General features: G+C 37.2%; 2 protein-coding genes across 3 annotated transcripts; one reads left to right on the top strand and one right to left on the bottom strand.

Annotated features, from left to right (window-relative positions):
• Positions 1-875: 875 nt before the first annotated feature.
• Positions 876-22,192, bottom strand: LOC136811262 (mucosa-associated lymphoid tissue lymphoma translocation protein 1-like). Its single transcript, XM_067067877.1, has 17 exons — positions 21,983-22,192; positions 14,788-14,944; positions 13,787-13,986; positions 13,302-13,374; positions 12,960-13,013; positions 12,367-12,603; positions 11,933-12,076; positions 11,564-11,626; positions 10,160-10,372; positions 8,934-9,123; positions 7,557-7,646; positions 4,587-4,708; positions 4,022-4,171; positions 3,374-3,531; positions 3,039-3,089; positions 2,326-2,427; positions 876-1,079 (listed from the first exon to the last, which is right to left on the bottom strand). Exons 1-17 carry the CDS (start codon positions 22,127-22,129, stop codon positions 954-956), a joined length of 2,277 nt encoding a protein of 758 aa, XP_066923978.1. The 5' UTR covers positions 22,130-22,192; the 3' UTR covers positions 876-953.
• On the top strand, positions 17,581-20,620 carry LOC136811312 (pre-mRNA-splicing factor CWC22 homolog). Of its 2 annotated transcripts, none has more exons than XM_067067929.1 (5): positions 17,581-17,704; positions 18,033-18,437; positions 18,945-19,118; positions 19,486-19,602; positions 19,908-20,620. In XM_067067929.1, the coding sequence occupies exons 1-5, from the start codon at positions 17,650-17,652 to the stop codon at positions 20,459-20,461; spliced, it is 1,305 nt and encodes a 434-aa protein (XP_066924030.1). In that variant the 5' UTR covers positions 17,581-17,649; the 3' UTR covers positions 20,462-20,620. The 2 variants fall into 2 exon arrangements, with proteins under 2 accessions (XP_066924030.1, XP_066924028.1); XM_067067927.1 differs by having other exon boundaries at positions 19,483-19,602.
• Positions 22,193-22,201: the final 9 nt, after the last annotated feature.

The raw sequence follows: 22,201 nt of genomic DNA, 5'->3' as shown, positions 1-22,201 counted from the left end.
TGATTTGTTAACTTTCGATGTTTCGATCTCGACATATTTTGGTCTAAATATTGAAAATTATCGATAATTTTTGCTGAGTCAGCAGTTTTAAAAATGAAATATCTCGAGAGAGAACCACAGTAGTGAGGTTAATGTAAAATAAAAAAAAATCAATTGCCTTCTCGTGTCGACCAAGAACAATAAAGGGGGGGGGGGGGTTTCATGGTTGGCGGAGGAGCGGAATCGGCCCTTTTTTCAGACGGAGTGGCGGACTTTGGCGAAAATTTAGACAGAATTACGGAAATTGGGTTCTCTAACGGAGACGGAAAATTAGACAATTTTAGTGCGGAAAAAACGGAATTTAGCAAAAAAATTTGCGGAATTTCGGAATTGGTAAAAGATATTCAAAATTTGCGGAATTTTCGACAAAAATATTGAATTTCAAAGGAATTTTCGGTGACGGAAATTGGAGAAAAAATTGGCGGAATTGTGGAATCGGGTACCCCCTGAAACCCCCTCCCCAATAAATTTACATATAAACTATTCAAACAGCATTACGTTCTACTCTAAAGAGATGCACTGACCGTGATAAAGCTTGTGTGCTAATCAGAATCTGATCGGAGGTTAAAATATTTCGACAACTTAAAAGTGAGCTATCGTTGATTCGATCGAAGATTTCTTTGTAAACACCATCCTATCACAATCACCATCATTATATTACGTAATCAATAGCCAATCAGATTCACATATTCACATTTAAACAAAGCAAAGCCGAATGTTTAAAAAAAAAATTCGAAAGATTCCGTATTTTATTGGTCAGCAACATTCGAATATTGATATGTCTTTTAAACAACCAGAATCAAGTATTTTGTTTTAAGATTCCAAAGTTAGTTTTTTTATCCAATAACATTCGAATGAATGTTTTTAATGAACCAATCAGATTCGAGTATTTACAATTTTTAGCCAATCAGCTTTCAGGGATTGAAGAATTGCGCAATACCAAATTCATTATGAGAGAAGACGTGTTTCTCAGTGATTGTTTTGACATCATCGCGATTCTCCTTATAATATTTGACTTGGATGGTTAAAGCGATTGGACCCTGAAAAGGGAGTTGATTCAATAACTAACAAAATGCTGACAAACTTTGTGAAAGGGGACACCTTTCCGGAGAGGTTACTACTTTTGTGGTCTCATTGAACCGTACCAGATTCGAACTCAGACCTCCCCAGTGCTAAGGACAAGTGGTCCGGTAGGAGTCAAAACCGTCCAGCTTTAGTGCTCATAACCAAATCTTCAGACCTTGGGACCCGACGGCGGTCCTCCGTTGAGATTTTCATAATAGCTTTTGTGAAGAAAGACTTTTCTGTTTTCGTATTTTTGCAACCCACCCTGAGACTCGTGGGTCTAGGAAACAACCTGTCGCTACACTTCTCAAATGTTTGAGCGTGTAGTGTTTTTCATTTCCCGATGGAAGTGGAGAAGTGTAGCGGCAGGGTACAATAAATGAGCACCTAACTTTAATTTAAAGTACAATCGGTGCCGGAATATATTGACAATTTTAGGTATTTTAACTTTTTTCAGAATCTAAAAAATTTGGAAGAGAAAAGTGATTTCGGTACTCCTACTTTGTTTTATTGGACTATTCGATTCGGGAGGAGTTAAATGGCTTCCAGGCTATACTCTCAGCTATATTGGAATATTTTTGAGCTTATAGATCCTGATATCCTAAGGTCCTTGAGTCTAATGTTAAAACTCAGAGTTTAAACTTTTAAGCACTTAAAAATCACTTGCGTTTTAAAAGTTTTGAGGAATTCTCCTTTTGTGCCAAATATTATGGCGGTGATTGTACCTCAGTAGATTAATACATTTTTAAAACCATACCGTCAATTGGGGGGTTACTTTACAAATGTGAAGGGTAACTTTCATCACTTCATGACCACAGCATTTTCTGGTCCTCAATTTCAAAAATATAAAAGTCTTGTACTAAAACAAACATTAAGTTAATTACGGACCAGAGAAAAAGTTATGGCCTATGAGAATGATGAAAGTTACCCCGAACTTATGAAAGTTACCCCGAACTTATGAAAGTTACCCCGAACTTATGAAAGTTACCCCGAACTTATGAAAGTTACCCCGAACTTATGAAAGTTACCCCGAACTTATGAAAGTTACCCCGAACTTATGAAAGTTACCCCGAACTTATGAAAGTTACCCCCGAACTTATGAAAGTTACCCCGAACTTATGAAAGTTACCCCGAAACTTATGAAAGTTACCCCGAACTTATGAAAGTTACCCCGAACTTATGAAAGTTACCCCGAACTTATGAAAGTTACCCCGAACTTACGGTAAGCTTTTGGAGAGCAGAGACTTGAGTTAATTTTTCAAATTCGGACGAGCGTTGTACGGCGCTTTGGTTATTGAATGACACGCACTTGGATAGAAACTCCTAAAACGTAAAATGTATTAAATTATTTTCGGAAACAAGATGTGCAATACAATTTAGTCTCCATAACTCAAACAAGCACGGGGAACTTAAATTTGCTCGAGTTAAAGAAATTTCGAGTTATGGAGTAAGGTTTATAAGGCATTGTTTACTGAAGGTACCATGAAACTTGTTCGAGTTAAGGAGACAGTTTTGAGTTATGGAGTAAGGTTTATAAGGCATTGTTTACTGAAGGTACCATGAAACTTGTTCGAGTTAAGGAGACAGTTTTGAGTTATGGAGTAAGGTTTATAAGGCATTGTTTACTGAAGGTACCATGAAACTTGTTCGATTTAAGGAGACAGTTTCGAGTTAAAGAAACTCCACTGTAATAACTGTTAAAATCTTTTATTGTGTTTCTACTGAGACTGATAAAATGATTTAAAAAAGCCCCCATACTTCTGATGCAGGGATAAGGAACTCCAGGCGGTGAACCAAAAAAATAAAAAAGTTGACAGGCTAGAAGAAATCCAGGCTTCCTTAGCACGTAGTTTGCGGAAATGATAAAAATTACAGAAGAAATATTGCTAGGAAAAATAGTCTTTGACTGATACAGGAAGGGGAAGGGGTCTTACCGAAGAAACAGGGTGTTCTTGATTCATGGAGTTGTAGGGAACTTGAATCTCCTGAAAATGGAACAAAAATAAATTCGAAACTAAAACACAAAGTTATTGAATCGTAAGCTTGGTTTTCAAAGGAAAAATAAATTCAGCGCAGTTATCTGTTGGCAAAAATCTGTTGTTTTATTTGGGATAGGGTATTTGACCTGAGCTCTAAATAAGCTTTGGTGGATCAGGGGCTGGCTTAAAAGAGGCTTGTCTGTAAACAAATCCGATATCTACTTTGGTTTGGTACAGAGTAAAAAGGGCCGACGTCTACTCAACTAATAAAGATAAAGAAGAAAGCTTACTGCGTTTGACAATTCAATGATATTGGCATCGCACCAATGAGCTTTGCCGAAATTGACCACGTGAATGATAATGCAACAGACATTGGACGAAACAGGACTGAACTTGATATCAATCACAATCCCGTCCTTTAATGTCAACACTTTATGAGCTGGAAGTCCTAAAATCAAACAAGTGATCTCTAAAAATAATACACCACATCAGATATAGTCAACTCTCTCTAATTCGAATCTCTCTGTCATTCGAACTAAAATATTGGCCCTCTCAGCTGAAAATTGGTTTATTATTTTTATAATCTTTCTCTAATTCGAAGAAAACTTCTGGTCCCTTGAAGATCGAATTAGAGAGAGTCAACTGTACTTTACAACTGGGTACTTACAAAAGATTTTCCAGATTTGACGAGAAAATATGAAGGACGTGATTAGATATTACGGTTCTACGTCGTTCCAAAACGGAAGGGTTCCAAAAAACGTGTGAACGTCAAATATTCGTAACGTCAAAAAAAAACACAAATAAACAAGAACGCAAAACTGATTGAAACGGAACTGTTCTGTTTTATTTGCCCCAGAACATACCGAAACCAATACACGTCCTTAAAGAAATCTAAGCTGGAGCGAAGTGAAACTGTAACATATTTTTAGAGAGCTTACGGTGAATATTAAACCATTCATTTGTAGGGTCGCATTCAAAATCAATCGGCATGATAGGGTCAGTGAGAGTGAATATTTCAGTGGTAGTGGACTTGATGGATGGGGACATTCCTCTTGTTAAGTGATGCATGTCGGCTTCTTTTTTGACCGCTGTGGAGAAAAAAGAGCGGGAATCGTATATAATAGTTCTTAGAGTGTGTTAATGATCTAGTTTTATACGAAAAATCATGATGAAAACATGGTGATTCTGAACATAAGAGTTTTGGAATCCTAGCGAAGAATCTTAAAATCGACGGAAAAATTACAATTATTGTTTAATAACATATCCATTCGTGGATACTTTTCCTATACCACTAGTCCGAGATGAAGTGAAAACTTGAGCTTTTTTAAGGAATTAGGCTAACATCAGTGGTGCTCATGATAAAAATAACTGATATCTGATTGCTTTTATACGCAAGCAAACAAACAAAATTGTTGAAGTTTGCCAAAAAGCATATTTTCGGCTGACTGTTTCAGAATGAAGGATTGTGTCAACATTATCAAGATGAATAGCAAGGTAAATTACCTGCACCAACTAAATGAAGCAAATTTTCAATTTGTATTCGTTCTCTGAGGTGAGCGGCAAGATGCTTCATGTAAAGACCATTTTTATCACTTCGCTTTTCGAACGCCATTGATTGCGGACAACTAGAAATGGAAGAGAAGTTATAATAAAAACAAGCTAGATGCTGAATGGACCTACCTGATGATGAAAGTTAGATAGCAATGCGAGGAGAAAAATGAAAAAAATCAGTCAGAAAATATAGCATTTAGCAAAAAATGCATAACGCAATAAATTCATCATTGATTGTTGATGGGGGAAGAGGGAAGGGTTGTAGGGAAAAAAATAAATATAAAGTTCTGATCGCAAAAATCAGTTTTATTGACAATTGAATCATGCTTGATGATGGTGAGCATTGTTATCAATAATGTTTTTATGTGAAAAACATAGAAATATAAGGAAAAAATCCAATGAAAATCTGCAAAAACGGCGATTTCCGGCATTTCCAACCAGAAAATTTTTTTTCTCAAAAATCGAACTCGGCCATGTTTGGAGCATTGCGAATACGCATCTTACTGAAAAAAATTAGAAAAACTAAGGATGAAAATTCGAGAAAATGTCAAAAAACCGGTTTTTCCGGCATATTTCCGGCATTTTCGGCCGGAAAAAAATGTTTTTCGAAAATCGGGCTCCGTTACATTTTAGGTATTGTGATGTTGCATCGGTGTGCAAAATTACATAAAAAAATATAAAGTACAGCTCGAGAAATTCAAGAAATACTGTCTTTCCGGCGAAAATAGATTGTTCCGGCAATTTTTAAATAGTTTCGGCTTCAAAAATCAATCCGATCGTCCTGGTAATTCTACATTCTCTGAAAAACTCGAGTCTGTTCGATATGATGCTTGTCTTGCTATTACTGGATGCTTCAGAGAAACATCCAGAGAAAAAATTTATCTTGAGTTAGGCTTTGAAAGCCTGGCAGACAGGCGGTTAATTGGAAGACTCGTATTTTTTTATAAAATTATAAAAGGCTTTACGAATCTTACGAATATTCTTCCTCCCCAGAAAGGAGAGGAAGAACGCAATGCAGGGCGAAGGATAAAACCACCACTCGAGGCACCTTTCTGTATAACCGAGCGTTATCGTGCCTCTTTCCTTCCTTTTCGCATAAATGAATGGAATAACCTCGGTGATCATATACGAAATCTTCCTACAATTAAGTCTTTTAAGCAAGCAATTCTCCGATTTCTCAGACCCAGTGCTAACTCAGTTTTCAGAGCTAGTGACAACAATGGCGTTGTTCTCCTGAACCGTTTAAGGGTTGGTTTCAGTCATCTTCGTGAACATAAGTTCAGGCATAATTTTGCAGACACAGTTGACCTTTTCTGCAACTGTCGACAAAATTCAGTAGAAACAACACAGCATTTTTTGATGCATTGCTCTGATTACTCTAACGACAGACTTGTGATGTTTGACAGCCTTCTTCAACTTGACATAACCTTGTTTCCATTTAATCCCAAAACATTGTGTAGAATACTTCTTCATGGCGGCCCCGATTTTAGCATTGTCCAAAATCATGATATATTGAACATAACGATAAAATTCATCAGTGATATTAGCTTTTTACTCTAACTGCTCTCCTAGCTCTTTTTGTTTTTGTTGTTTCATTTTTCATTTTTGTTATGTCAATTATCCTTTGTAGTTAGTTTTTCTTTCATTTGTTAATCATTATTGGTCATTTTATGTTATCTTATTTGGGTTCCTTCCTCCTGGCGGTATGATCTGGTGGTCCTTTTGCGGGAGGTTAGGAACCTTTAGTTTTGTGCTAATTGTTCGTGTTACCTATTATAGATTAAAAAAAAAAATCAATTTTATTGAAAATTGAAACATGCTTGATGGTGGGCATTGCTACTAATAATGTTTTTGAATGAAAAAACAACCAATTATAAGGAAAAACTCCAATGAAAATCTAGAAAAATGGCAATTTCCGGCATGTTTCCGGCATTTTCGGCCGGAAAAAAAATTGGGCATTGTTAATACGCATCTTTGAGCAAAAAATCAGAAAAAACTAATGATAAAATCTCGAGAAAATGCCAAAAAAACAGTTTTTCCGTTCGGCTGGAAATTTTTTTTTCTTCGAACATTTGGCTCCGTCACATTTTGGCCATTGCCATTTTGCATCTTTGTGCCAAAAATCAGAAAAAACTAATGAGCCAATCTCGAGAAAAGCTGGTAACAGACGAACGGACGAACGAACGGACAACGGTTAATTTATAGGACCTCCACCGGGGTACCCGGAGGTAGGTCCAATAATAATAATAATATTATTAATAATGACTAATATTTTAAGTGGCTGGCCATAAAATAATGAATAAGCTTTTAGGCAGCTGAGACATTGTCTCCCCCCAGGGGCCACTTGTATAACATAACAGAACAACAACTGGAACGATAGAATTAGTTACGAGTTGGCTATCGAAAAAATGTCTATTTTAAGCAAGGTCCACAATACTAAACTTGATTTCAGTGATCTTGCAATCACTCTGAGGTATGTATTCTCCCAACCCTTTCCTCTAAAAAATAACCAGATATTCAACCAGGGAACAAATGTAAAACATCTAATTTTTTTTCTCAAAATCTTGAAGTTATTTCAAAGCCTTCGACATTCTAACTTAATTTTTGATATTTATGACGTAATGTTTTATACAGAAGAATCAGATGATGATTTTCAGTGTAAACATGAATATCATTGCCAGGGATGAAGGGTGATTTTGACGAATAGACGATATCGGCTTAACGAAATTCTCCCCGAATGATTACCCATGATGCATTGCGCAAAAAAATTCACGGACAATATTGACTTACTGAATTTTTTTGCGCAATGCATCATGGGTAATCATTCGGGGAGAATTCGGAAAGCCGATATCGTCTATTGCACGCTAACAATCTCAAGCCCAGTCCCCTTGTGAAATCCAGGGTCAATAAGTAAAAACTTACGTAGCGTATCCAAAGACACATTGTTTGCCAGGGATGAATGGTGGTTCGTACGATGATGTATTCGATTGACCCAATGTGTCATTGTCCAGTCTAGAAGAAGAAAGAAAAATAACGTTTGAGTCAAAAGAAGAGCAATTGGCTGTCTCCTTGGAGGGCTCAAATCGCCGTGTCAATTCAAGACAGACTTAAGTCCATTTTTTCGAAAATTGACTTGAGACCATAACCCCATATTTCAGCATGCACGCTTTCCAAAAACGGCCTTAAGTCCACAGAATTCTAATGGGAAAGAGCTGTATTTTGCAGTTCAAAAAAAATAAGAATTTAGAATGTTCCATAATATATCAACCATAAACAGCCTTAAGTCCTAAATTTTAGTGCAAATTTTATTTTCTTTGAAGCATATTGTCATGAAATGAGTAGCCTTAAGTCCAACACATCTCAACCTTTAATGTCAATAATCTCAAAATGGAAAAAATGGACTTAAGGCTGTCTTGAATTGACACGGCGAAATATGGAACATGTAAACATTGTACATTCAGAATCTGAAGAGAAATATTCATAAAAAGTTGAAAACAGCATGTCGTAAGCATCGTTGCTATTGAAGCACTCTGGAGACCTTGCTGGCAAACTCGTTCCCAGTCCCATGGTTCATGAAAGATTCTATTACGTCTATCAGTAAAAAACATGTAAGTAAAGTGGCGTGTGAGTTTTATGATTTTAGCCATTTAGTTCTTTACGGTACGTCCTAAAGAAGTACAATTAACCCTCTCCAATTCGATTTTCAAGTGGAATACACGGGTTGCAAAATTATATCAGTGCAGTTAAAACATGTGATTACTCGAAAAAGTTCACGTGATTTTATTCCCATGTTGCTTGCTTTAAAACTTACAGCTGATAACTTTATTAGTGTCAATAAATTCAAACCAATCAGAAATAAATGTCATGTAACAAGCAGATAAAAATTTCGAGTGAAAGCGTCATTAGTTTCATCGAATAAAGTAGCGTATCGAATAGTAGAGTGTTATTTATGAGAGTTTCTTGTTGACGATGACTTTCAATATTATCGAATAATTGAGCGTATCGAATAGTAGGGGACAAGCTGGAGGTTTTACAAGCTCTTATTTGATTTGGTTGGTCGTTAAGATGTAAGAAAAGAATCTCATTACTTTTTCTAAAGAACGCGTCATCTCTATCACTTTAAATGACCAATTAGTGAAGTATCTTGTAAAAACTCCAACTCATCCCAATAGTAGAGCGTATCGAATAGTAGAACGTCGAATTAGAGAGCGACATTTACGAGTTTCTTTTTGACGACGATTTTCAATATTATTGAATAAACGTCGAGTTAGAGAGCGTCAACTGTAGAAATAAACCGACCTGACACGACAAACATCAAGCAGCATAACATCCAATTTGGTGGTCCTACAATGTTGAATCTTGGACAACACATATTCTGCAGAAATCGCTGATTCCGCTGTCCATTGAGTATCCACGTCAACCGGCATCAAAAAAGTTTTTCCGGCTTCTTCAAAACCGTGCCCACAGAAATAGAATAACGAATAAAGACCTGTAAAAAAAGGACGAAGAAATATGAAAACTATTATAACCGGAGATGATTTCTCCATAGTTTTCCCATTTCCTATCTGAGCCAGAATTTAGGTGCACCCTTAACCCTTTAAGTGCCAATGTTGTATATATCAGACATTGCCCAGTTTGAGTTAGAAATCGTAATTTTTGGTCTAACTCGTAGGAATCGGATTGGGCTTCATGGCCAGGCAAAAAAAAATCAAAAGTGAGTCTTTTCAGCGAGATTTTAGAAAAAAAAGTCAAAGTCAAAAAAATGCAAAAATTTGACAAAAATCTACTTTTTTAAGATTTTGACCGTTTTTTGATCATTTTTGGTCAACGAGTGATCCAAGAACCTCCAAATTTGGCCCTGATTAACTTGATTCTGTCCTCCAGCGAATTAGTTTGAAGTTTTACCACTCGGCACCTTTCTATCATTCAGTCAGGTCCGCGCAGCGGGCCTGCTTTAATTTCCCTTACCTACCCCCTTAGCCTCTGCCCACCCCGCCCTTCCTAAATCAGGCGGCGCCAAAGGCGCCTAAAAGAAAGAGGAGGCTCTAAGCTATCCAACGGACTATAAACGAGCTTCTAACTCTTTCTAGATCCGGAGATATAAGCCTTAAAGTTTGAACTAGCGATTTTCTTTAAAAAACTTAGAAAAAATGACCGTGGCACTTAAAGGGTTAAAAAATATTCGTAATCGAAAGCTTTTTATGGCTGAATGGCATGTGGAAATAATCCAAAAGAATCTCACAAGTAAAAAAAAACATTGTCTAATCAAAGCTGTAGGAAGAGGCCCCCAAGCGGTTTTCGCGATAGCGTGAACTTTTTCTTGCGTGATTACGTGATTTGGAAAATTTTTCTTCGTGATTGCGTGATCAGAGGTCAGAGGTCAAAGCGTGATCGTGATTTGAAAGATTTTTGAGCCGTGATGCGTGATTTTGACTTTATTTCGTGATCGTGATTGGAGGCAAAAAATTGCACACCGGACCCTTTGAGAAATCAGGGACAGAATATAACAGAACCAAAAGTTATACCTTTAGCGGATTTCAGGATTTTACAAAACCCTTCCAAAGCGGTCTCCATTTCCCGTTTCGTAAGATCAAATAATCGGATAACTTTGAATCCGATTTCTTCTAAGGAGTTTTCCAAAAGGGTAGCATCATCGTGTGGGTGAACGAGAACTTCGTTGGGATATCGAGGACTGATGTAGTTCTGGTTAGCGATAACTAACGCAAACTTTCCAGTGGCTGAAACAGTAAAAAGAAGTGTCAGATAGTCGGCAAGCGGAGTAGTGCAGAAAGTTTTCACGTTTTAGAACATCATCGTGAAACAATAGCAATATATGCCAAGTAAGTAAGTCTGCGACCCGAAGGTTCCTCTTTCAATAGCTATCTACCCGAAGGTAGGGGCGGGCGCCACTCTTTTTCCCTGGACTGCTCCACTTACCCTTGATCCTTCTCTTAATTGCTGAGCATCAAGCAGAGAGGGATTGAACCCACGACCTTGTGAACCGTAGTTGGATACTCTACCACTGCACTACAGTTGCTCATCGGCCAAAGCGTTTGTAGAATGTAGTATCAATAGAATAGAATATAATCTTGTTTTGAAAATAAGTCTTTTTTCTCTTATTAAAACAATTTCATAAAAATAACGCAGCTCAAAAAACCGTCTAAAGGGAGAACAGTTTCAGAAAAATAGCGAGCCTGGAATGGCTCTATTATGGCTCCATTAAGAAAATAGTCGAACTTCAGTGGCTTCAAATTATTCATAGGCCCAGTTGTAGACCCCTAGATATTCACCCAAGGAACAAGTGTGCCAAATTTCAGCCAAATCCGATCATTTTTGAAGTCTCCAGGCTTGCCCAAAGTTTTAGCCTCGTTTTGGCGAAAAACTCGTCCCCAGGCCCCAAAAATCAAAATTTTCAAAAAATGAAAGAAACACCCCCAGATATTCACCCAAGGAACAAGTGTGCCAAATTTCAGCGAAATCCGATCATTTTTGAAGTCTCCAGGCTGCCCCAAAGTTTTAGCCTCGTTTTGGCGAAAAACTCGTCCCCAGGCCCCAAAAATTAAAATTTTCAAAAAATGAAAGAAACACCCCCATGGATTTGCCCAAGGATCAAGTGTGCAAAATTTCAGCCCGATCGGACCATTTTTGAAGTCTCCAGCCTGCCCCAAAGTTTTGGTGACAGACAGACAGACCACACACACAGACAGACATTCTCAGATTCTACTCTAGCTCAACTGAAGTTGAGAATAAACAGCGTAATGAGTGAAATTATGGTAAAAAAGCCTAAATACATCAATTTGTCTAACATAAGAACACGTTAAGAGCATTTGAGGTTTAACTTTCGAAATAAAGGTCTTATGAAACAACAGAGTACCCTAGACGGAGAGTGTCGATGCGGAATATTGTTTTTTTCCGAGAAAATTTCTTACCAAAAGCAGTTGGACCAGCTTGAGGTACTAGACTTGTTGTTCCTGACATGGAATTGGACATTACTGAAACAAAACAAAAAAATGGAGTTAAAAATTATGGAGTTTGAAAAGTGCTTTGTTATAAACTGTGTTTTTTTTCTCAAAATTTACAACTCCCTGAATATTAAGTGAAGCAAGTATATCTTATGGGTTAAGAAAAGTTTTTTTTTAGAGTGGGCAACAGGAATGACAAATGTTTTTATTCTATATTTTTGTGAAACCACCTATTATTACACCTCACGGATTCTATTTTGAGATGAGTTATTTGAGAGATAGGTAGGTAGGTTATTCCAGTGCGGCAGGTGAAACAAACACTAAAATTTATCTTACCTTTGCCAGCACCTTTGCCAAGAGTGCCATCAATGGAAGAATGGTTACTAGTGACGTCATTACTAAGCTGATGTTGGTGTTGATGTTGATAGTGATTTATCAAGGGAGGAGAGTTGTCGTATTGGTTTCCCAATTGGTTGTTGACTAGAGATAGAAAGAAAACAAATTTAAAGTTGCTAAAAGTTGTCTACTAGGGGTTTGGGCTAAAAGTTGTCTACTAGGGGTTTGGGCTAAAAGTTGTTTACTAGGGGTTTGGGCTAAAAGTTGTCTATTAGGGGTTTGGGCTAAAAGTTGTCTACTAGGGGTTTGGGCTAAAAGTTGTGTTTAAGTCCTTCTCTAAAAGAAGGCTTTTGTTATTAGTCCAGTCAAATCAACCTTTATGTAAAAATAAAACCTTTAAAACTGTAAAACCTTTAAAACTGAAAACAACATACCAGTTTGAAGGTGAATAATATTGGTTGTGATGACAAGTCCATTGTGATTGGTGACTTTGCACGAATATCGACCTTCATTGTTCATGTTGAACGCCCTGAAAATGAGTTTGGGTTGACATTCCCCTGGCATCGGATATCCATTCTTTTGCCATTGGAAATAACTAGCATCAAGGGTATCGCAATTTAAGATAAACTCTTGACCAGGGAGCATGGGGACAAGTTCTTCTGCATTTTTGACTGAAAATAGTAATTTGAGTAAAATGAAATTTTTGATTCTTATAAATCTGGAAATAGACGGTTGGATGTGGAAAGGAATACGAAAGTTTGTAGAACAAAATACATATTTTCGACCGTAGCCACCAATTGCCACGCGGGGATTTTTTTGTCCGCTATATCCCAATAAATAAAACCTTCCCAGTCATTTTTTGGACCTATAGACAATAGGAAAATGTGTCAAAAAAGGATTGGATCGAGTTTAAGGGGATGATTAAATAATTAAGTAGCACGCACCTGACCGCGCGACTACGGTCGAAAAGGTGTATAGGGACAAAATTATTATGGATTTGAAGACAGGAAGTTTTTTAGAGACTTACTTGTAGACAAAGGAATTTCTCTGACGTAATCGTGAGCTGCTGTGACTCCATCAACTAAAAAAAAACAGGATTTCAATCCTTGCCATATGAAGGAAAATGAAAAAATTCTTCGAGACGAGTTTGTCCTAAATTTTGAGGAAATTAATCCAATTTAACGCGTTGTTCCAAATAAAACGAGCGGCTAACATGCGCGAGCCTTTATACAAAAACACTTAAATTTCTTTCGAAAACATTTCAGCTACAGTGTGAAAAGTTAAAATACTGTAGAACCAGCGAGTAAAAGGGACAAAGTAATTTGGTGCATATATATTGAAGTTTTACGATATCATCGATCCTACATACCTATATGTATATTGGAAGGTGAAACTTGAATCCTTGCAGGGTGTGAATAAACTGATCCCATGGGATTACTGACCTAGTTAGATAAAATGGAGAGTTAGAGCTTAGCTTAAGGGCTACCAAAGAAAGAATAATGTTTGGGGAAGTTAGAGAGCCCACGAGGCTATTTCCTCACTGTCCTTTTTATTAGGTATATCCCTCGATTTTTACTTCAACCCCGGGGATGTGACGATTTCTCTTCGTTCACATTCTTTCCAAAACCACAAAGAACTCTCTTAGTTTTACAATGCCTCAGATTTCAATTGGCTAAGAAAATACTGATGTTGAACCCCTTAAGTCATTAAGTAAATAAAATTGGCATTATTAAGAACATCATAAGTACATTTAAGCCTGAAAGTCACAAAGAAAAAAAGCTGAGTCCAGCCTAACTTTAGTTTCTTATAAAAAATGCGGCATTAAGTTTCGTTTTTTAGATGAATTTATCTTACCTTGCACATGTACTCCCCATTATCAAGGATGGAGATTTTCGTGAATTTCAAAGTCTGCGTTCGTGCGTCGGAAATCGGCACGTTATTTTTCAGCCATTCGTAGCGAGGTAGCGGAAAACCAGTGGCTTCACATCTTAAAACATATTCCTGGCGTTCAGGTACGGTGTCCGATAAAGGATGCTGAGTGATGACAACCGGTTCTAAAATTCGGACAAAAATCCAGATGAAGAAATGGCGATCAAGAAAGTCCTATACAGTTTTTCATATAAGCAAAATTGTCAGCAAGAGGGGTTTGTTAATGCCAAAATTAGAACTTCAGTAAAAATAACTGAGAATTTTTTCAAGTAAATATAGATAATCAATGATAAAAACCAAGCTTTTCATTTCAGACAAAATATAATTTTGTGAGATGAAAAACACAGATGTTTACTCTCTTTAACATTGGTTCAAAGTTAAGGTTTTGAAGATCCCTATATCATTTTATGGGGATAAGATTTTTGATTAGTAAAGTAGAGACAGAGAGAGTCGATATTTTACGCTAATAATTTTGAAGTCTTTCGATTGTTTTCACGGGGTCTATGGTCAACCAGCTGAACCGTATGGGATACGAAGAATCTAATCGGGACAGACCGGGAACACCTAGTTAGTGGCACGTGTGCATTAGCCCACTAAACCATCACTCCATAAAAGATACTAAAGTAAGTAAGTTTGTGACCGCAGTCGAGGGCGACCCGAAGGCTCCCTTATCGTATATAGCTGTCTATCCGAAGGTAGGAGAGGGCGCCACTCTTTTTTCTGGATTTCTCCACTTACCCTTGATCCGTCTCTTTAGTTGCTGAGCATCAAGCAGAGAGACATCAAGCACCATTTTGGGAATCTTTAGTATTACCCGGCTGGGGATCGAGCCCACAACCTTGCGCACCGTAGCTGGATGCTCTCCCTTCATGCTACGGTTGATATGCTAAACTATACTAACCGTCGATATACTAAACTACACTAACCGTGAGGTTTCAATATGAGGAGTGCTTCTTGATTTCCAATCGACTTCAAATAAGTGATCAGCTGATCAACAGTGTACAGTTGTTGTGAAAGATCTTGTAATACGGAGAAAGCTGGACTACCTCCCGGTGCGATGGCTTGTCGCTCAAAAGCTGCTATCTGAAAAAGAAAAATTATAAGTTGTGTTTTACTGATCTGAATAATTGTAGATCCTTAAACGAGTCGAGTTACATATGAAAAGATATGAAATTGGCTTAACTGTTTGGAAAAGTTGCTAGGGAAAAGTTGTAAGCAACTCGCTTTTTTGACCAGTTCCGTAGGTAGCATTTTGCCAGCGTAATGGCAAATCATGGTTTAGCCCGAGGGGGGCGGGGTGGGGAATTAGACCTCTACATTGCTGGAAAATACATCAATTAGTTTTTCAACGTGAATTCACCCCGAATGTCATGGTAAAGTTCTTCTTTCCAATCATCAAAAGTAATTCTGTCAACATTAAAGAACACCATTTAACAGGGGCCACGGCTCCACTATCAAAGTGATGGGGGATGATAATTAAATAATTTAAATATATTAAACAGAATTTGGCTTGATTAGGTAATTTTCTTTTTGCTTTGAAAAAAATAAAAAATGTGAACGCCCCCTCCCATTACCATGTCTAACGCATCTCAACCACTTTCTTTAGTGCAGCTAAACTTTGATTTAGACAACCCACGTCTCGCCCTGTCTATTCCAGTTGTGAATTAAATGGGCAGAAAATTGGGTGCCTAAACTCAATGCGTCGTCTTTTTTATGTCAATGCTCAATGCAATGACTTCTTGCAATCTTTTTTAACTGCCCGCTTTTTACCTACTCTAACTATTAGAATGGACAAGGCAGCGAGTCGGCCGTTTAAACTAGAGGTAAGCTCTAGTTTAGACGGCCGACTATCTGCCCTGCCTATTCTAATTGTTAGAGTAGGCAGAATGTGGGCACAAAGTTGGCAGTTAAAATCTTTGCTTGGAAAAGGTTGAAAGAAGACATTGCATTGACGTCAAAAGAGGGCAATGCATTGACTTTAGACAGCCCACTTTAAGCCCATTTTAATTCACAATTAGAATAGGCAGGACAGAAAGTCGGCCGTCTAAACTAGAGCTAATAACCTTTTGAAACTAATGAATCCGGAATTTATTTTTCGATCAATACATAGCACCCATTGAAACAGTATGAAAACTATGCTCAGTTTTAATGTTCATCTAACGTTAAATGAATGTTATGGGCCTTAGATGGACGTTACTTGTACGTTGTATGCGAACTGGGAAAACTATTTCCTAACACGGAAAAGGATACAGATTCGAAATTGCGCATTGATAATTTTACACAATCTATTGGATTGAATATCGTTAATTAGAAAGTTGTAAACAACATAAATGTTTTGTTATTCGGAAATATCATCTTCATTTGAAATAGTTTGATATTTGCTATGCTTCCGTATCTTTTGGGAGTTTAGAAGGTTTAAAAAGCTTTTCTATAAGGAAGTGAAGAAGATAGAAAAAACGACCTCGATACTTTTTTTACAAACCAAAATAGTTCAATTCAAACAATTTTCAACTCAAACTAAGTTGTTCTCTCTTAAAGTTCTATAAGTCCTTATTGTGTGGTCTCCATGGGCTGGGTGGTTGATATTGGTGAATGTCAGGGAATCCTTTTTAAGAAAGGCTCCCGAGAATATGGGGCACCAGGAAAGCACTTCCAGGTACCCCTCACAAACGAATGACATTTACAAGCCATTAAACTAGGGCCCTCATTAGTCATCAAAACTTTTCACTTCTTAAGAAAGACATATAGATGGAGTACTAAACATCAAACTTTTGTATCCTTGTTAGCCTTGTCAGGCGGCCCAAAGGATTTTGCCCACCCCAAATTCAATTCCCAGTTTTCTGGGACAAAATCCTAAAAAACACAAGCGTATGAGTGCTCTTTTTAAAAAAGATACCATAGCATGGACGTGTTAAAGTAACGTCACTTTAGTTGAGCTACAATCATGGTCGTAATATTTGAGAAAAAAGGGAAATCCACCGGGAAGTTTTGAAACCACAATCGACTTGTAAGTGCTCTAAAGTAGTTTTGAAGAGTAGAGTTTTAACTCTGAGTTTTAACACTAGACTTAACACTTAGAACCTTAGGATCTCAGGATCCAAAAGTTCAAAAATAGTCCAATAAGGCTCAGAATATAGCCTGGAAGTCTGCCAACCCGTCCCAAATTGAAATATTCGATTAAGTTAAAAAGATAGCCCAAAATCGACTTTCTCGCCAGAACTTCAAATCTTGAAAAACGTTAAAATAACCGGAATTCTCATTCTATTTCGACCATGATTGTAGATTGGATGCTAAAAATAGCTACACTCCGCTGCAGGGCGATATGTAGAAAAAAGCGTGTGTGAGACACGGAACGTTGCCTAACCGTAACAACAACTTCGCGTTATTTTTTCAGTCAGCGAAAAAGAGTTTGGTACAGGCTAGGCCGGGCTGGAATTGCTAATAGTTGATATAAAAACTATTTACATTCGAAGATTACGGTAATGTCATTAAAGATTAAATATGTTAAGGATGTAATCCTTAAAAAGCAGGTTGCACAATTTTCATATAAATAAGAGATAAGATAATCAAAAAGTTGAATCACCTATTTATCGATTTCCCCTGAATTCGGAAAATTGGACTGCGTTCATCAAAACAACAGGGCGGTATGCGGACTTCCTTGTCTCAAAAGCTATATAAAACATGCAAAATTACCAATAGAAACATCTCAGAAGCTTCTTTTGGAAGAAGAAGAAGATTTTTCTCTCTTTTGTACACATGAAGTTCTGAAGTTCTGTCACTTGACCAGGATGAGGACGTGGAAAAGTTTTTTGGTGTTGGTGTTTTGTGTTTACACAGTACAATGTAAGTAACACTTGAAGAGTTTTTAAACCAATACCTTAATCTAATTAATTTTCGAGCGCCTTTTATTTTCGCGTAGTGAACCTTGTTTCTTGTTTCGCACCGGGGATTAACGTACTTTATCTAAAAATGTGTTTTAGTATTTCGCCAAATGGCAGGTAGTTTAGGATTAGGTAGTTTCACAAGGCAGCTCCTTAACCACTTAAAACCTTGACATGACACTCTTCGTAAAGTGATTCATATTGGGTCCTTTTACCGAAATTTAACTCAACTTAAGCTTTTTACCTAAAGCTCTACAGGTGCAGTAAATGCTTTATTCTTCATTTGACAGGTGATGAACAGCGAGACATTACACAACAAAATAATATTATTCAAGATGATGCTACAAAACAACTGACAACAGCCGATGAAAATGTTGCTGACACTGCAGAAAGTACAGCTGACGCTGTTGTAGAAAATACTGCTGACACTGCAGAAAATACTGCTGACCCTGCAGAAAACACTGCTGATGCTGCAGAAGAAAGTGCTGACACTGCAGAAAATACTGCTGACACTGCAGAAGAAAATGCTGACGCTGCAGAAAATGAAGAAGCAGCAGCAGATACATCAAAAGAAGAAAATGGCGAGCCAGAAAATGAGGAAAATGACGCTGAAGAAGATGAACAAAAAAATGACGAAGTTATTGATAAAGTTGAACAAGAAGATGACTTGGATGATGAAGAGGAAGACGAAACAGGTATGATTAAAATATACTTCTTTATTCATAAAGCTAGTCAATCGACTGAAACAATTTTTATCTCTTTTGATGGATTGTGAGAATCTTTTTTTGACTGACTGAATCTAAATGCATAATTAAAACGATCAATATTTCCCCTTTTTATAATTATATCGTTTAAGCATAATAAACTTTCAATGTAATACTTTGAAGGAAGTTCAAAGAAAAACCTCAGGAGCTGAAGGGATTTTTTAAGCACCCAAACAGTCGTTATTTTGGTTATAATAAGAAAATCTCTAACAACTAAAGAATTATCAGCCACCAGTTTCTAAAGTAGTGTCTCTATAACTCGAAAGCCCACGGGGAACGCAAATTTTTTGGAGTTAAGGAAATTTCAAGTTATAGAGTAAGGTTTATAAAGTTATTGTTAGTTGAAGGGCTCAGTAAACTTGTTCGAATTAAGGAGACATTAAATATTAAAGGTTCGGTATGATGATTTCATTGTATCTTATCACTACTGTTATATAGAAGCTGCAAATGAACAAGAAGATCCATCAACAAAAGAATCGACATCATCTTCGGACGAACAAGAAGAACAAAATAACGATGAAGATGAAGAAGAAGACATTGAAAAAGATGAATTCTCAACTTTGTTGAAAAACGATGATGTTAATGCTCAAAAAGATGCAACAAGTACTTCAGGTAACTTCTATACAAATATATCTTGAAAATGTTTGAATGAATAGACTTTGTTGAAAAACGACGTTGCTAAATAAGACGTTGGTACGAGTACTTCAGGTAACTTGGGAGTGTTTGAATGAATGAATGAATGAATGAATGAATGAATGAATGAATGAATAAACAAATGAATGAATGGATGAAGACCATCTGTCTGATAGAGACAAAACCATATATATGATGAAAGCAAATTGACTCTATCATGAATGCCACTGTCCCATTTCATCGGTTTCGTCCCTTAAATGGTATGTTTTAAGTACATTCTGAAAATTTGAATTTGCAGAATTGAATTAGCCAGCTATTCTTAAGATTAAAACTTCTTTTTCAGCAGAATTAGAAACAAAATCACAAACATCATTAGATGAAGAACAGGAACAAGACAACGATGAAGAAAATGAAAAAGATGAAGTTATCGAAAAAAATATTGCAGCAGATAGCACTTCTTCAGGTATCTTCATTATTATTTCGGTAACAATTCCAGATATGTTTAAAGTTCAAGATTTCTGAGACACAGTACGGAGTAATCTTGATAAAGAGAGCTAGGGTAGGAGAAATATCAAACTTTCTTTCAAATATTGAACGGTTTTTTGACAGAAATTATGATAGAACTCCAAAGTGGTTTATATACGACGAAAGTTCTAAGCAGACTTTTAATGTTTTGATGCAAATCTTGTTTAAAGTTTTTGACTTTAAATTTTCTATAAAAAATGAGGCGTCCTATAACGTCAAAAATAATTTTGTTTTTCGTATCAGACAAAAAATCAGACGCCTCGAAATACAAACCACGGAGACGTAGCCATCGCAGGAGACGTTCCCACCCCAGGAGACGTTCCCAACCAAGAAGACGTTCCCACCCAAGGAGACGTAGCCAACCCAGGAGACGGTCCCACCCAAGAAGACGTTCCCACCCCAGGAGACGTTCCCACCCCAGAAGACGTACCCACCCCAGGAGACGTTCCCAGCCCAGAAGACGTTCCCACCCCAGAAGACGTTCCCACCACAGAAGACGTTCCCAACCCAGGAGACGTATCCACCCAAGACGTCGTATAGGGTTCCGAAGACGATTCCACCCCAGGAGACGTATCCATCCAAGACGTCGAATCTTCCCAAGACGTCGAATCGGATTCCGTCGAAGATTCCATCCACGAAGACGTCTTGGCTTTCGCAGACGTTTTGGATTCCGTAGGAGACGGCCTTATGTTCCATACCCAGGACCCTACCCTGCTGGAGGGTACCCTATCGGAGGTTATCCCCCATATGGCGGATACCCATACCCAGGAACCCCAAAAAAAGTGTACAAAAATTAATGAGAGAGCTGCTGAAGCAAAAGGAAGCAACGAAGATCGAAGATAATGGTGATGGGAAGTCTTTTTAAAGACAAAAACACAATATTTTTATAATTTTTGTATAACAATCTTATTATAATCTTTGAAAGAAAAAATAGTCAGTAATACATGAAAAATTAATCACTTGTTAATTCTTTTCTGTAAATAATATTCAAATGTTTGTTTTTGAAACTACAAGGGACTACAAGGGACTCTATCTATTCAAACTTAAGGGACTCATAAGTTTTCTTAGAAAAGAGAAGATTCTGTGGAAAATGTGTGGATCGTTGCCCATATCTTTAGGCTGAAAGCAAATTTCTAATATACTCGAGAACCACACACATTCCTAAGATTAATAAAGTTATGGGATATCTGCAAGCAAGATAATTAGGTAAGTCTGTGGCTGCATTCGGAAGCAACGCGAAGGCTCCTCTTTCGATGGTTACCCGAAGGTAGGATTGAGTCTGCGGCTGCATTCGGAAGCAACCCGAAGGCTCCTCTTTCGATGGTTACCCGAAGGTAGGATTGGGGCCACTCTTTCTCCTTGGATTTTTCTACATACCCTTGATACTTTTCTTTCATTGCTGAGCATCAAGCAGAGAGGGATCAAGTACCATTTGCAAGGTAATTAAAAATATTCTTCTTTAAAAAACAATTAATGAGTTCTTCCTTGTCCAGCTGTCTCATGCGAGCTGTGCACTAGAGTTAATGAGGTCTAAGTTTTATTTAAAAGGATAAACAGTTATTTTACAACTTTGACATTTGTGATAATATTGAAAGCAGAAGTCTAATTCAAACAGCATTACCTCCCCCATAGTTTGTTTCATCAATCAAGCTCTGTTTCATATTCTCATGTTACCACACGGTGTATCTGAGTTTAAGCTCTAGTTTAGACGGCCCACTTTTTGCCCTGCCTATTCTAATTGTGAATTAAAGTTGGCATAAAGTGGGCTGTCTAAAGTCAATGCATTGCCATCTTTTGACGTCAATGTAATGAGTTCTTTCAATCTTTTCCAAAGAATTTAACTGCACTTTTGTGCAACAATTAGAATAGGCAGGGCGGAAAGTCGGCCGTCTAAACTAGAGCTAAAGCGCCAAAGGCTAGTAAGGAAGAATCTTCTACCTTCCCAAAGCAAGAAAAAGTAACGCCTTAAGATTTACACCACATGTCAAATGACCTAGTCACGATTTCATGTTCGAGAATCAAATGTTCGAGAATCAAACAAAAGATGCATGATAATTAGTAATAAGTTTTTCTTGTCTGGAGGAGTATTTAATTATTCAACACGGCATAGGGATAGAAAAAAGATCTATGCTAATGAGGTGATATTCTAAATCATTGGAATCCAATTTATCCATTGGTCATTGAAAATTATTCAACATGACATTGTAATTAGGAAAATGGTTTCTCCCAATATGAAGATTATTCTAAATGATTGGTTTCGAATTTATGCCATTTAGGCTATCTAACACGCTATTTAACAAGAAATTAGATTAACAAACCTGTCCTCTTGAGTAGATTTCCAATTCGGCAGCAAGGGCTTTCCAATCTCTTGGTCCAGGGATATCCAAGATCTCAGCTAATTGCCGTAAAACTTTGTAAGATAATTTGATCAATCGAGACTCTGGAGTAATATTCTGCTGTACCATAACGATAAAATTCTATGTTTTACTTACTTAGAATATTGACATTCATTTATACTATGTTCTTCTGAAAAATAA

This window comes from Clytia hemisphaerica, unplaced genomic scaffold (genome assembly GCF_902728285.1).
Source record: "Clytia hemisphaerica strain Z4C2 unplaced genomic scaffold, Clytia hemisphaerica genome assembly, whole genome shotgun sequence".
Classification (NCBI taxonomy): domain Eukaryota; kingdom Metazoa; phylum Cnidaria; class Hydrozoa; order Leptothecata; family Clytiidae; genus Clytia; species Clytia hemisphaerica.
The sequence above is the reverse complement of the archived record's forward strand: the minus strand, read 5'-3'. Positions and strand labels throughout refer to the sequence as shown.

What these genes read in the sequence shown, in the direction of transcription:
- LOC136811312 (XM_067067927.1), top strand. Translation starts at nt 17,650, where the DNA reads ATGAGGACGTGGAAAAGTTTTTTGGTGTTGGTGTTTTGTGTTTACACA. An exon ending in TGAAGAGGAAGACGAAACAG is followed by an intron (nt 18,438 to 18,944) that starts GTATGATTAAAA and finishes ACTGTTATATAG; the next exon opens with AAGCTGCAAATGAACAAGAA. An exon ending in AGCAGATAGCACTTCTTCAG is followed by an intron (nt 19,603 to 19,907) that starts GTATCTTCATTA and finishes TTTTCGTATCAG; the next exon opens with ACAAAAAATCAGACGCCTCG.
- LOC136811262 (XM_067067877.1), bottom strand. Translation starts at nt 22,129, where the DNA reads ATGGTACAGCAGAATATTACTCCAGAGTCTCGATTGATCAAATTATCT. An exon ending in CTTGATGTTTGTCGTGTCAG is followed by an intron (nt 7,647 to 8,933) that starts GTCGGTTTATTT and finishes TTCTTCTTCTAG; the next exon opens with ACTGGACAATGACACATTGG. An exon ending in TCATTGAATTGTCAAACGCA is followed by an intron (nt 3,090 to 3,373) that starts GTAAGCTTTCTT and finishes TTCCATTTTCAG; the next exon opens with GAGATTCAAGTTCCCTACAA.